Source organism: Mastomys coucha, unplaced genomic scaffold, assembly GCF_008632895.1.
Source record: "Mastomys coucha isolate ucsf_1 unplaced genomic scaffold, UCSF_Mcou_1 pScaffold2, whole genome shotgun sequence".
NCBI lineage: Eukaryota > Metazoa > Chordata > Mammalia > Rodentia > Muridae > Mastomys > Mastomys coucha.
In genome coordinates, this window is record NW_022196902.1 from 23,435,963 (window position 1) to 23,449,328 (window position 13,366).

Genomic DNA, 13,366 nt, shown 5'->3' on the forward strand with positions numbered 1-13,366 from the left:
TGGGGAGGCACAGGAGCAGTAAAGACTCCTGGTCACTGGGAGGCACAGGAGCAGTAAAGACTCCTGGTTGCTCATACAGCTGCAACTGGATGACTGTGTTAAGATCTTGCCCCAGTTAGTTACCCAAGACCCCTAAGCATAGCTCCAGGATTGGAGCTTGTACAAAAAAGGGTGCTGCGGGGGGGGGGTTGGGGGGGGGGAAGAAGAATGAGGAACCCTGAGGGGTTTTCCAGTCCTACATCCTCCTTATAGCTTTCCCCTCTCGCCTGGGATCAAGGCTAGGCCAAGTTCCATTCTCCACCCACAGGAACATTCTTCAGTAAAAAAATTCTCAGAATGTACTGAGTGAGAGTCAGTCACCTGACCCTCTGGAGGGTCCCAGGTAGAGTTCAAATGCATGACATGCTTGCTAGCCAATAGATTTAAAGATCAGTATGCTTAGCCAATAACTTGGAACTGTATCCTTGCTGATGTAACCTGTACCCCTAAAAAGTATAAAAACTGCTTGTAATAGCCATTTGGGGTTGCCTTCTCATCACTCATCTCAAGGGACTAATTGAGGATCAACTCCGGCATGCCAGAAAATAAACATCTTGATTTTGGACAAAAAAAAAAAGATCTTGCCTCAAACACTCATGTCTCATGGGTCCCCATTTCTCTATCAGACGATAACAGACTGTTCTAAGCCCATTGATGATCAAGAACAATGTGCTTTACAATTAGCAAGACATCATCGTGTTTCTAGTGTGTGATTCATGTGTAGTGCTGAAGGAGAATCAGAATCATGGTGCCGAAACACAGTCCCAATGTTTCTGTCTAACATAACTGCAAGTCTCATCTCCAGCAAAATTTAATACGAACAGCAACAGAGAAAACTTGTAGTTCCAATTTGTACAGCTGTGCTGTGGAAATGAATCAGTAGCCTGCAGCTCTCAAATCTGGAGCTTTCTCAGACTACACTGAATTCCCTAGTTGATCAGCAAGATAGTATCTTTGAGGGATCTTAGGAGACTCCCAGGGGCTAAGCCAATTGATGAGTGTTATAATTATCTTTCTGAATTGTTTGCAGTACAGGAAATTTTTTTCTTTAAAAAGTTTCTCTGCTGTTTGTAATCTGATATGAATTTTCAACTCTAAGCACAGAATATCAATACAGACCTTTCTTTGAAACTTCTCAAAAAGTTGGATTTCTTTTGTAACTATCAACAACCAGAAAAGTAAAAACATGATACAGCTGAAGTAATTTTAAATACTAACATCACCAGAATCAACACTAAGTTGAAAACTTCCATTGCTTAGATTAGAGGTAAATCATTACAAGAACCATCCTCTTTAAGTATTATACCCCCCTAATTAAATTTTAGTATCATTCTTATCTGATAGATGGGAAAAGTATACAATGAGGATGCTCGAGTACCTTCCCTTGCATCTCGTATCCAGCAAGTGGTAAGAGTTAGAATTTAAATCATGCAAGTATTTGTTGGTAAACTCAGAATATCTCCCTAAAAATTTACAGGTCAAGAGCTATAAAAAAAGGGCAAATCCAAAATCACAAGGCATCGTGTTTCTATTTAATGGATGTATTCATTTAAGTAGGAAAAAGGCCAAACAACCAGCAACAAAAAAAATCAATGAATGTTTGTCAAACTATGTGCTATGGGTAACACACTCTACTGGAGCTTCCCATCCAGCAATGAGCCTTCTTGTTTAGTTTCTGCAGATCCCCTGACCAGTAAACAATCACAGTGGCAGATACCTTTCCATCAGTGAAGTAGCGACAGTTCATTTTGAGGAATTTTACGACACCTGGCTCATCTTCTTCAGAAGTAGATGATAAGACCCTCTCGATGGGTTTTAAGGCCTTTCTTGCTAAGTCTGCATCCTATGAAAGCAACAATGTCCAAAATTAAGGGGAAAAAAATCACCTTGCAAAACATATTACACCATAAGTATGCTGTTTCCACTTTTCCTTAAACATTAACCTTCAAAAATGTCACAAATGATTAATTTTTTTGTTTTCAAAAGTGTCTCTACTATTTGTAACCAGATATAAATTCTTAACTATAAAAACAGAATATTAGTACCTTTCTTTAGAAGTTCAATAAAAGTTGGATTATTTTTGTAAACATCAACAATTAGGAAACTAAACTCATGACATAGCTGAAGTTTTAATGCTAATATCACCAGCTTCTACCCAAACTAAAATGTTTATTTCCTAAATTAGAGGTATGATTAATAAGCATTCCAATCAAACTATGATTGAAAAATATATGTAGATCCATAACTGTTCCATTAAATGTTTTTGAAAATATCCAAAATTAAAGAACTCATTGTAGATTACTAATTCTAGTTCCCTAGGAAAAGCACAATGTACTCACTTAACTGGGGATTTAGCATCTTGTTTTTGCACAGTGGTCTCAACCTGTGGGTAGTGACCTCTTTGGGGATTGAATGACCCTTTCACAGAGTTGATCTAAGACCATCAGATATCACAGGTATTTATATTATGATTCATAACAGTAGCAAAACTATAGTTATGAAGTAGCGAGAAAAAAATCTTATGGTTAGAAGTCAACCCAACATGAGGAACTGTATTAAAAGGTCACAGCATTAGGAAAGTTGAGAACCACTGCTTTTGCACACAGCATGCACTTTTACCTTTGAGACCTTTTGTAAAAAGGTGTGCTGAGATAGGATACATTCTCTCAACTGACAACAACTTCCCTAACTTCACCACTTTACAGAAGTTTTCAGATGTAATCTTTTAAAAACATAGTGTACTGATTTCTACAACTAATCATAGGTATGAACTCCAGTGTGTAAGATGCTGGCATACATACAGGCAGCTTATCATACTCTGCATCTGATGATGATGGAGAGACAGTAGCACCAGGGGTAGATGACGAAAGCTGTAAGGTACTAGAAGGGATGTTGGTATCTGGTACAAACAGGACCTGGGAACAAGAAAGCATGGCTTAGTGAGGGCCTATGTCAAGCAATTCCTAAACTCACACTTATGGAACTCACACCTCTGTACATCATACTTAGCAAGACCCAAGGAGCTTTCATTCTACTAACAAGCAAAATGGGATCCTCTAAACTATTCATAAACCATTCTTAGCAATATAAATGTCACAGTGCAATGGCTACAGAATACTGACGCTGTAGGAGAACCAATGAGTTTCTATCTGACCAGGTAAAGCCTGAACAGTAGGAACTGGAAAAGAGGGAGGGAAGAGCCCTCCAAGGAGTAAGACTAACACAACAGCTTGAGTATACCTAAAATACTTGGGGCAGTACTTCAGTGTATGTGTTGCATGTGTATGATGGTGGTGGTTTGAATAGTTATGCTCCCCCTCCTAGATTCATGTGTTTGAATGCTTGGTTCATGGGAGTGGTACTATTAGGAGGTGTGGTCTTGTTGGAGTAGCTGTGGCCTTTGTTAAAGGAAGTGTGTGACTGTGGGGGAAGGCTTGGAGGTCTCCTATGCTCAAGTTCTGCCCAGTGTGGAACACAGTCTCCTTCTGCTGCCTGCAGAGCACTTCTCCAGCATCATGTTTGCCTGGATCCTGCCATGGTTCCCCTATGATAATAAAGGATTAAACCTCTGAAACTGTAAGCCAGCCCCAATCAAATGTTTCCCTTTATAAAAGTTACCTTGGTCATATTGTTATGAAACCCTAATACTATATGTAGGTATGTGTATGTATATATCTAAAACTATATATAACTATATGTAACACTCATGTATATAAATATATACTTTTCTATTATTTACTATATCTATTTATTAATATATTAAATATATTTAAATGTATAATTTAAAAAACTATGTGTATATATATATGTATATATATATCTGCATAAACTTAACCTGCTTTACTAATTTGAAAACTACAAATCTAAATTGCCCCAAAGGGCTTAGTTTCAGAATTCAGAGCATTTTAGATCTCTGCATTGTAAATGCTAAACCTATATGAGAAGAGAAAAAGCAGCACAGCAGGCTACCACACAGAATAGCCCTGCCAGGCAGTACTGGGAGTGCAGGCTACCAGGCAGCACTGGGGGAGTGCAGGCTACCACACAGAATAGCCCTGCGAGGCAGCACTGGGGGAGTGCAGGCTACCAGGCAGCACTGGGGGAGAGCAGGCTACCACACAGAATAGCCCTGCCAGGCAGCACTGGGGGAGTCCAGGATGGACTGTACAGAGCATGGTGCCAGGTAGTACCAATGTAGTCATCCCTACATTTTCTCTCCTCTTTGTATTTCATCGATTAAAAATAAAACTAGCCCAACAAGTGTATAATAATTCCACTGCAAAACAGTCTGCCTCCTGAGCTGGTATTGTGTATCATAATTCAATATTCTTTCAATGAAATAGCTACATTTGGGCGTGGAATCAACTATAGTCTTAAAAAAATAAAAACCTTTGCTGTTATTGACAAAATTTGAAGCCAATCATTTAATAACTGATCACAGATCAATAGTGTTAATATTTCTATTTTAGCATTAGCTATTTAAACTTCACTTCCGAGCTCTGACAAGATGGCTCAGTGTTCGAGGTCCAAGCCTGATGACCTGAGAAACTGGAGGAAAAGCCAGACACAGCATTGCATCTACAGTCCCAGCACTCAGGAAGATGGGAGGCTGAGGCAGGAGAAGCACAGGCAAGCTGGCAGGCCAGCTAGCCTTGAGCATACAGCTGAGCAGCAGAGACCAGACTGATGCCGCCTCATCCACAGAGAAAGAGAACTTCCTTGCAAAAGTTTTTTGTCACATCAACTTAGGTGTGTACCTAAACTTACATGCCTACACACACAGGGGATGTGGGACAAAAAAATCCTCATTTGAATCTAGGGAAAAAAATGAGCTAAAACCAGAAAATACATTAAGATAGGGGTGAGAAAAATCTAAGTCAATGGATGTAAGATGATTGACAACCTGATACTGCTGAAAATATGAGCCACACAATTATTTTATTTATTTATTTATTTTTGGTTTTTCGAGACAGGGTTTCTCTGTGTAGCTCTGGCTGTCCTGGAACTCACTCTGTAGACCAAGCTGGCCTCGAACTCAGAAATACGCCTGCCTCTGCCTCCCAAGTGCTGGGATTAAAGGCATGTGCCACCACTGCCCGGCTGAGCCACACAATTATTAAACACCTATTGAAAGGTTAACCAAAAACAGCTCTGAGTATCCATAAAGCAACACAAAGAGGCATATCTGCAGCTGGTAGTTTCTGTAAGATAAAATCAAGCCTGTTTCTCAGCGGTATAAACACTCATCTACAGTGCCTCATACAAGCCTCATACTGAACTGTAGAGCCTCTATGGTGTGCTAGCAATGAAGACAGTGAGGACGTTTAGAGGGTTTCTCCTGACCACACCTTCAGTATCAGTTAATGGCAACTGCCAAGGCTTTGAGTTCTATGAAATCCATTCACCAATGATTCTAGTTGTGTGGTCTTAGTACACAATGCCTGTATTTATTTTATGTAGTTAAACTAGATGAATGAATGCCTCTGAACTCTGAGAAAGTAACAGGCAACACAGTAGGAGACAACGTGTGAGAAAGCTGGAAAGTGGGGTGAGCTTCTTCAGTGTGGAACTGGGCCTTGACCATGGGATGGGGAGAAGTTTTCTTCCTGTGTTTATTCCAGGACAAGAGAAGCGGAGATTTAAGGTGTTAGTGTTCTTTATCATAAAACAAATCGCCTCTTTAACCTAGAGAAAAAATTCACTCTATCCCCCCAACGTGTTTTATAGTTAGGAAAACAGTTTTAAGTGTATATTCACAGGACACTTAAAATAGTACAAAAGTACATGCATTGCACATTAAACCACATTTGGAACAAGTAACAAGACAGTCCAACTCAGAGCCTCCTGGAAAACACTGTAGGCCTCAGTTATTTTTTTTATAAAGCTATTCTGATCCTACTATTTGCCTTTTGAAGTAACAAGTCCAGGGTAAGATTTTAGTTTATTCGACGAGACGGCCCTATCCCTGCCATCGTCAATGCCACCCTACTTCTTCTGTATGTCAAGGTGATCAGCAAATTAACCTCGGAAAGATAATTCTCAAATTTTCTGGAAACAGAGCTAATCAAACTGGCTCTGATGGACCAGATTCACTAGCAAGATTGAATTAGATATCCAGTGATTCCATGGACTAGGCTATACTTGACCTTAGAGATGCGCTTCCAATGACTGAGCCATTAACACATTGGTTAAATGTACTTTTGGAGTAAAAAAAAAAAAAAAAATGACATCCTGTACAGAGTACCAAAAGCTTACTGTGTCAAACTAAAGGGAAGCACTGTACATTTGCTAGCTTATCTATGCTGACTAAAGTTAGTAAAATCCTGAAGCACAATGTAGGTTGGTTTTCTCATGATGATTTTTCTCAATATCTTTCTTTTATTTTGGCAGGTGGACAGTTATGGTACAAATTAAGATAAAAAAACAAAATTATTTTAAATTAAAATAAAATGATGGCCCTGCTTTACTAATAGATTATATTGAACTCGTAAATCAGAGTTAAACATTGTAAGAGATCTGTGTTATATTTGACAGGAAAGAAAATGTTCATTAATTTAAAACTCCTCCTGATGCCCCTGTAAACACAAGGATACATCTCTGAGTTAATTACCAGAACTAAAACACCTTCAGAACTCTCGGCTATGAGGGAGATGAATGAGTCATCATGGAAGACAATTTTATGGCACCAATACTAAGTTATTTACTATGGTAACAAAAAATGAAGGCAAAATTTCTAAAATAATGTTCAACATAAAAAAATAATTACCTGGCCTGGAACAATAGTGTGTGTGAAGAGTTTATTCAATTCCACTAATTTATTGGGAGTGACATTAAACTTCAGTGCAACAGAGTTGAGGGTGTCCTGGCTCCCAGCCTACAGGAGTGAAATGAACAGGTGTCAGAGTATGTAAGGGAAAACCAAAACAAAGAGACAAACAATAAACAGACGCAAAGCGCCAACTTGGTCATGACGGCAGTGAACAAAACATAATAGCTCTGTCCAGACCTACCATGAAAAGGAGCAGCTATTAAATTTTCCTTTTTCTGTCCTTCCTGTGCTGGTTGTTTTATGTGGCTGTTGTGTTTCAGTTTTGTATTGAGGCAAAGGTGCACTTCAGCCTGAAAATTACTAAGTAGCCCAAGTTTGTCTCGTTTGCAATAGGCCTTGTGCCTCGCCTACCCAAGTACTGAGATTTTAGGTGAGACTACCAAACCTGGCTCATTTGTAATACTTGATAACACACGCCTTTAATCCCAGCATTTGGGAGGCAGAGGCAGGGGGATTTCTGAGTTCAAGGCCAGCCTGGTCTACGGAGTAAGTTCCAGGATAGCCAGAGCTATACAGAGAAACCCTGTCTCAAAAAAAAAAAAAATACTCAATAAAACTATACACAAAAGCATCTTAACTGCAGTTCATTTCTGGACTTCCTCACCTTCTGCTGTTACTGTGCACTAACAGAGTTCCAACTTTCCTTTGGCAAAACTTAGGTGTATTATTTTCTATGAGAAAACACATCCAACCCTAAGGATTTTCAGGCTTTAGCATCAACATAAAACATAAGACTGAGAATCCGCACCACGTCTGGTACTACTGCTCACTGGCTGCACAGCTTGACATGGTCAGTCTAAAACAAGGATTTACTAGAAAAACAGAGTCATCAAAGAGCAACAACATTTAGTTTCTTCTAAGAAGTCGAAGCAGACCGTCAGCACTGCTGTTTCACAGTGAATTTAAATAGAACTACAATTGTGCGCTCATATACGCTACACACAGCTGCTGGGTTCCAGGAGCTCAGAGTGCAGCGACAAAATCGAGTTCACGGCACAGAGTAAGGTCACAATAAACGACCCTTGTGCAACATTATCATCTACAGATTCAAGGATATGGAAACATACCCTGGCATGGGCCAGGAATATAACACAAAAGAGGTCTAGTTTGAATAAAAGAATTACGGCACATGATAGACATTAAACCAAGCCTATCAGCAAGCAGTGTAAATGTTGCAGTAGATCTGTGCACACTGTGAACCGGTAGATTGTGTTATTTACTGGAAAAAAATATGTCTAGTTGTGGTGTGGCTCAGCCCTAACACACATCTTCATACAAGATTTCTGTTTATTGTAAACAGGATAAAATTAAGTCAACCATAGGTCAAGAGGTGCAGGAAGCAAGCAATTGACAGGGAATGAACATAAGAGAGAACAGAGATTAAGGGGAAGTCAGGTGGACAGATGGAGAGATGTACAGAGAGGAGTAAGAAATACTCAGTTTGAGGGGTTTTAAGACTACATAGAGAAGGAGCTCTGCTTCTGGGGACACTGGCTGAGGAGGAAGGTCAGCCGGGTGCTTTCTCTGCTTGTGTGAGTTAGCAGCCTTTCACCCCAGCATCAGCCTCCCAAATCTTTGTTGGTAAAATCGAATGTTTGAGATTTTTTTATATAAAAAAAAAAGCAGCTAAAATGACTTATTGATAAATGAGAGAGAGAGAAAAACCTGATCTAGACTTTCTGGATGGTAAAAAGAGGTAGGAGTGGCCTTGGAGAGCACAGAAGGCATGTCTAAGGGAGCCTGGCTTGTATGAATACTGGAATCATGAAGCTATTGCTTTTTGGAAAAGGATCAAGCATAGAGAAGATCTAAGTGGATATGTTGAGCAACAACAGATTGCTGCCTCTAGGTCTTAGAAGAGATGTCTGGGATATGCACCTACAGCAGGTAGTCACAACCATTCTGAAGACCATTGACCTGTTTTTCTGCGGAAGCAAAGCTGAGTGCATACTAAACTGAAAATATCCCTTCTCTATTGAGAAATGTCATCTCTTTAAACCAGGGTGTCCAGGGTGCATGAAGTGGATCCCTCATGGCCTTCCAGATGACCCTAAGCAAGGTTGATAACTAGTGGAATAACAGACATTGGTGCCAGAGAGAAAACATGGATTGGTCTTAACGCACTGTGTATTCAGATGCCGAGGTCTGTGCTCCAAGATCAGGTTGCAGTTTGACCATGGGCATTATATTGACCAATGCACTGTAAAGAATGTTCCCCAATAACTGGTAAATAAAAAGCTAGAGCCTGTGACTGGGCGAGGGGGAGAGGAAGGTGGAACTTTGGATTGAGTGAGAGAATGTGAGGAGAGACCACAAAGAGAGAGAAGGAAAAAGCAAAGGAGAGGAAAGAGGCCACCATGAGGTGAGATGAACCATGAGAATGGACCATGAGCATGTGGCCATGAAAAGCTCACCCTGAGGACACACATGGAACAGAGCAAGACTTGGCTGGCAAGTAACGGGGCATTTATTTGGTTTTAATAGATTAGTTGGATAAGAATAGCTCAAAGCCTGGCCAGCTTAGTGCTAGCAGCTTGTTAATAAAATCTGATGTCTCTGTGTTATTTACTCGGGAATTAAATGGGATAGAGTGGGTCAGAGCTTCCCTTCCCACATAAAATTACCACAACAAAGGGAAAAAGACATAACCTAAAACGGGTCTTGAGAAACCACATTATGTGATAGGTATTCAAGAAGAATATAGTGAGGGGGCAAAGTCAGTCAAGGAAAAACAGTGTGCTTCCATCCTAGAGCACTAGTGATCACTCCAGCCACCCTGATCACACTTACAGTGTATTCCATGGTGCCCTGCGGCTTCTGGGCCACCATCTTCTTCTCTTTTTTATCATGAGTTTTGTTTTGATTGTCATCTAAAGAAGAAAACATACATTGATGAATAATTTCATTTTCAGGAATTGAAGGCATACTACATCTACATTACATGAAAATCCACTATCAAATTAATATAAGAAATGATATCAGTAGGAAAATAAGCAATGGGTAGAAATGGAACACACTCATAAAGTATACTATACCTTTGATCAACAGAATAAATGATTAATAGCCATTGTAACCAAATAATATAAGCAAAAACAGGGTAAAGTTTCAAGTTATTAAAATATTAGTTTAAATGGGAATATCTAATGGAAAGAGGTTACAGCTAAACTAGTATAATCACTATATAAACTATGCACAATGCAAATAACTTTAGCCTTTTAGAAAGTGCTTTGATTTATGTAACAACAGCTGTAAGATGTTCATTCTCTGACTATATTATCTTTCTTTTAAGAATTTAAGAGGACAAACTAAAAAAAAATAGTAAACACATGTTTCTCAAAATATTATTATAATATAAACATAGAAGAACCATAATTCTAAAAACAGATTAGGGTGATGTATAGATTTTTCTATTTTTTTAGTTTTGGTTTGTTTCATTACTTTGAGACAGGTTCTAGAGTACCATAGGTTAGAACTGAACATTTTATGTAGCCAAGTATGACTTTGAACTCTTGATCTTCCTACCTCCATCTCCAATACCCTGGAGTTACAAGTTACAGGTATGCACCACATTTATTTTATTCAGTACTGAGGAGTGAACCAGGTTTTATGCATGGTAGGCAGACACACTAATAATTAAGATATTTCCCAGGTTACATTTCTGTTATTACAGGTCAAAATGATCTGCTACTGCCAGCTTCATATGATCCCACTTAATTGTTATACTTAAATACATTGTGATCTATTAATATAAATATAAAAAACATTGCTCAAAAACAATAGGAGTAACAAGAGAACGTAAAATTGAAACCAAGAAGAGATATTCCAACTTTTATTTGGACAGAAAAAAATGCATATCAAAATTAGAAATCACCTTACAAGCATGGGAACTAGATATCTAATCTCAGAAAAAAACATGAATGGCTACCAGAGATGGGACCAGATCCAGCCACTGAGCTCCAAGCACCTACAGTTGCGTGTCTTTGAGCAGTTAAACTCGCAGATGCACAGGGTCTACTGTGAGGAAAGCACTTTATATATACCACAATAATCTGCTTGAGGATGAGGCACACGTGGATGGAAGGTGAGTAAATGTGGTAGCTGTGCTCTGGGATTCCAAGGTAGTCATTAGAAATAACAAGGCAGAGATACATGGTCACAAATTCACACCAAGAGGAACAGGATAGATAGACCAGTACCACTTATAGAATGGAATCCAGTCTAAAACAGTCACACAGAGTTTTCAAGAACACATAAAAAATTAAACCTATCACACTGAATATAATAAAATGATGTGGCATGGCAAGAAAAATGGCAGAGGAGAAACAGGATATAAGTAAACAAACAGACAAGTAAGAATAAGCCTGTTTCTGAACATTCATAATTTCCTATAAATAAAAGAAATGGGAATAATTTAGTCACCTATATCTAATGTTTTACAGCCCAGCCCAACCTAGAAATTGCTGACATTTGGATCACCTATGCATAGACATAGGGATGCTGGGTGAAGGAGGTATCAGAACATGGAAAAACTTACATCATATATGACTTTCCTAGCTTTTTTTCCCATAAACACTTTAAAATTAAATAAAAATTCAGGAGGAACAAATGAAGAAAGTGCCAGGAATATCCATTCTAACCACCATCAGGTGGCCACATCTGGGTAACTTCAGAGAACTGAACTACTGAGCTCAGACAAGAACATTCTATACAGCCCACATTCAAACAATTTAAACACAGGATTTTTGATTCTTATAACACATGGAAAATGGGGTTACCTATATCCGAGAAGGTAAGCAATGAAACATTAACAACATTCATCCTTTTTCCTAATCTCAGCTAAAGAGACAGAGAAACTGAAATTTGTGGCCTTTGTGTCCATGGGAGATGAACCCAGGCTGCCCCCCCAGAAACATTCCTCCAGATGTTCTTTCTGGCACAAGGTTACATGTTCATTCTCTCTTTTAAAAAAAGGAAAAACAAGTGTGTGTGTGTATGTCGGCTGTCATAGGCCCATGTGGTCAGAGGACAATTTCCAGAAAGTAGATTCTCTTCTTTGATCACTGCGAAGGCTACCTATTACGTTATTCGTTTGTTCTTTTGAGAGAGGAGCTCATTTAGCCCAGGCTTGTCTCAAATTCACTATGTACCTGAGGATGACCCTCAACTCCTGATTGTTGCCTCTGCCTCCAGAGTGTTGGCATCATGACCACAATGGGTTTTATTGTGCTGGGGATCAAAGCAGGCCTCCTGCCTGCTATGCAAGCGTTCTCCCACTGAGTCATAGCTATAGTGCTCAGCCCCTTTAACTTCTCTCGTCTACTCTTTTTACAGTACTCTGTCTTTTTCACTGGCTTCATAAGTCACTATTACCATGTTCCTTTGCTAGATCCAAGAAATGAGGAGGACTATTGCAGGCCCATTAACTTGTGGGCAGTTAATAGACTGCAAAAATACAAAAGAAGATATGCTCTGGATAAAGCTTTCAGTATAAATTTAATATGTATATTTGAATGCATGAAAAACCAATAAAGTTGCCCTGTCACTGGCACATATTAAAGAAATGTATAATATGAAAAACAACTAAAATAAAGGCAGGGTGTGAGAACATGGCCAAGGTTGGAGGTGTGCTAGGGGAGTACCGAGTGTTTATGATAAAACTCTAAGAAAACAAGAGTCTTATGACCTCAGTTTCTTCAAAAAGCAGAATTGGTCTTAGAATGTGCTTTTGTGTCCCTACCAGGTATAGTGGATAGGAGTGAGTTTACTTCAGAGTATTCATTACAATTATGTTTTTATTATTTATTATATATTATTTATAATTCATTGTGATATATATTATTTATAATTCATTGTAATTATTTACTACATGTTATTTGTTTACATGCCTCTGTGGAAAAACATATTTTTGCCGTGTGTAGCTTGTACTTGTGACTGTACTTTTATTGTGTGGTTCTTCTTAACCCTCACAGTATAAATTGATGCTCTGAATCATGTTGGCGATTGCATGAGAGTTTAGTCTGCCTCATTTTTAGGCTACATTGTCTCAGCTCACTTCTCAAGAAAGGTAAACAACAGGTGAGATGATTCTGTCAGTCAACTGCTTTTATGCATGCATGAGGACAAGAGTCCTGCCTCTAATAGAGAAAGCCAGTGTGACATCTGTAATCTCAGCACTGGAGGGGGAGAAGAAACGGGCAGACTTCTGGAGCTTGCTGGCCAGTTAGTCTAGATGAATGGGTGATCTCCAAGCTTAACGAGATCCTGTCTCAAGTAAGTAAGAAAAGTAAAGTAGAGCCCTTGTGATATGTACATCATAGCCATCAAGCTATGCTGAAGAGGTAGAAGCAGAATTATGAGCCCCAAGACTGCCTGAGTCAGACATTTTCAATAAATAAGGAAACACTTCACATACAACTCTGGCCTACACACTCACACACACTCACACACACACACACACACACACACACACTCACACACACACACACACTCACACACACA

The 13,366-nt window shown here is 39.1% G+C and overlaps 1 protein-coding gene across 3 annotated transcripts in view; it reads right to left on the reverse strand.

Annotated features, from left to right (window-relative positions):
* Positions 1 to 13,366, reverse strand: part of Ncoa7 (nuclear receptor coactivator 7) — a 187,555-nt gene that overhangs the window by 55,895 nt on the left and 118,294 nt on the right. For all 3 annotated transcript variants that reach the window (XM_031380712.1, XM_031380714.1, XM_031380713.1), the window contains exons 4-7: positions 9,659 to 9,738; positions 6,806 to 6,913; positions 2,841 to 2,954; positions 1,757 to 1,882 (exon numbers count right to left, since the gene is read on the reverse strand). In XM_031380712.1, the coding sequence (XP_031236572.1) occupies positions 1,757 to 1,882; positions 2,841 to 2,954; positions 6,806 to 6,913; positions 9,659 to 9,738 (428 nt within the window). The remainder of the gene's footprint in view (positions 1 to 1,756; positions 1,883 to 2,840; positions 2,955 to 6,805; positions 6,914 to 9,658; positions 9,739 to 13,366) is intronic.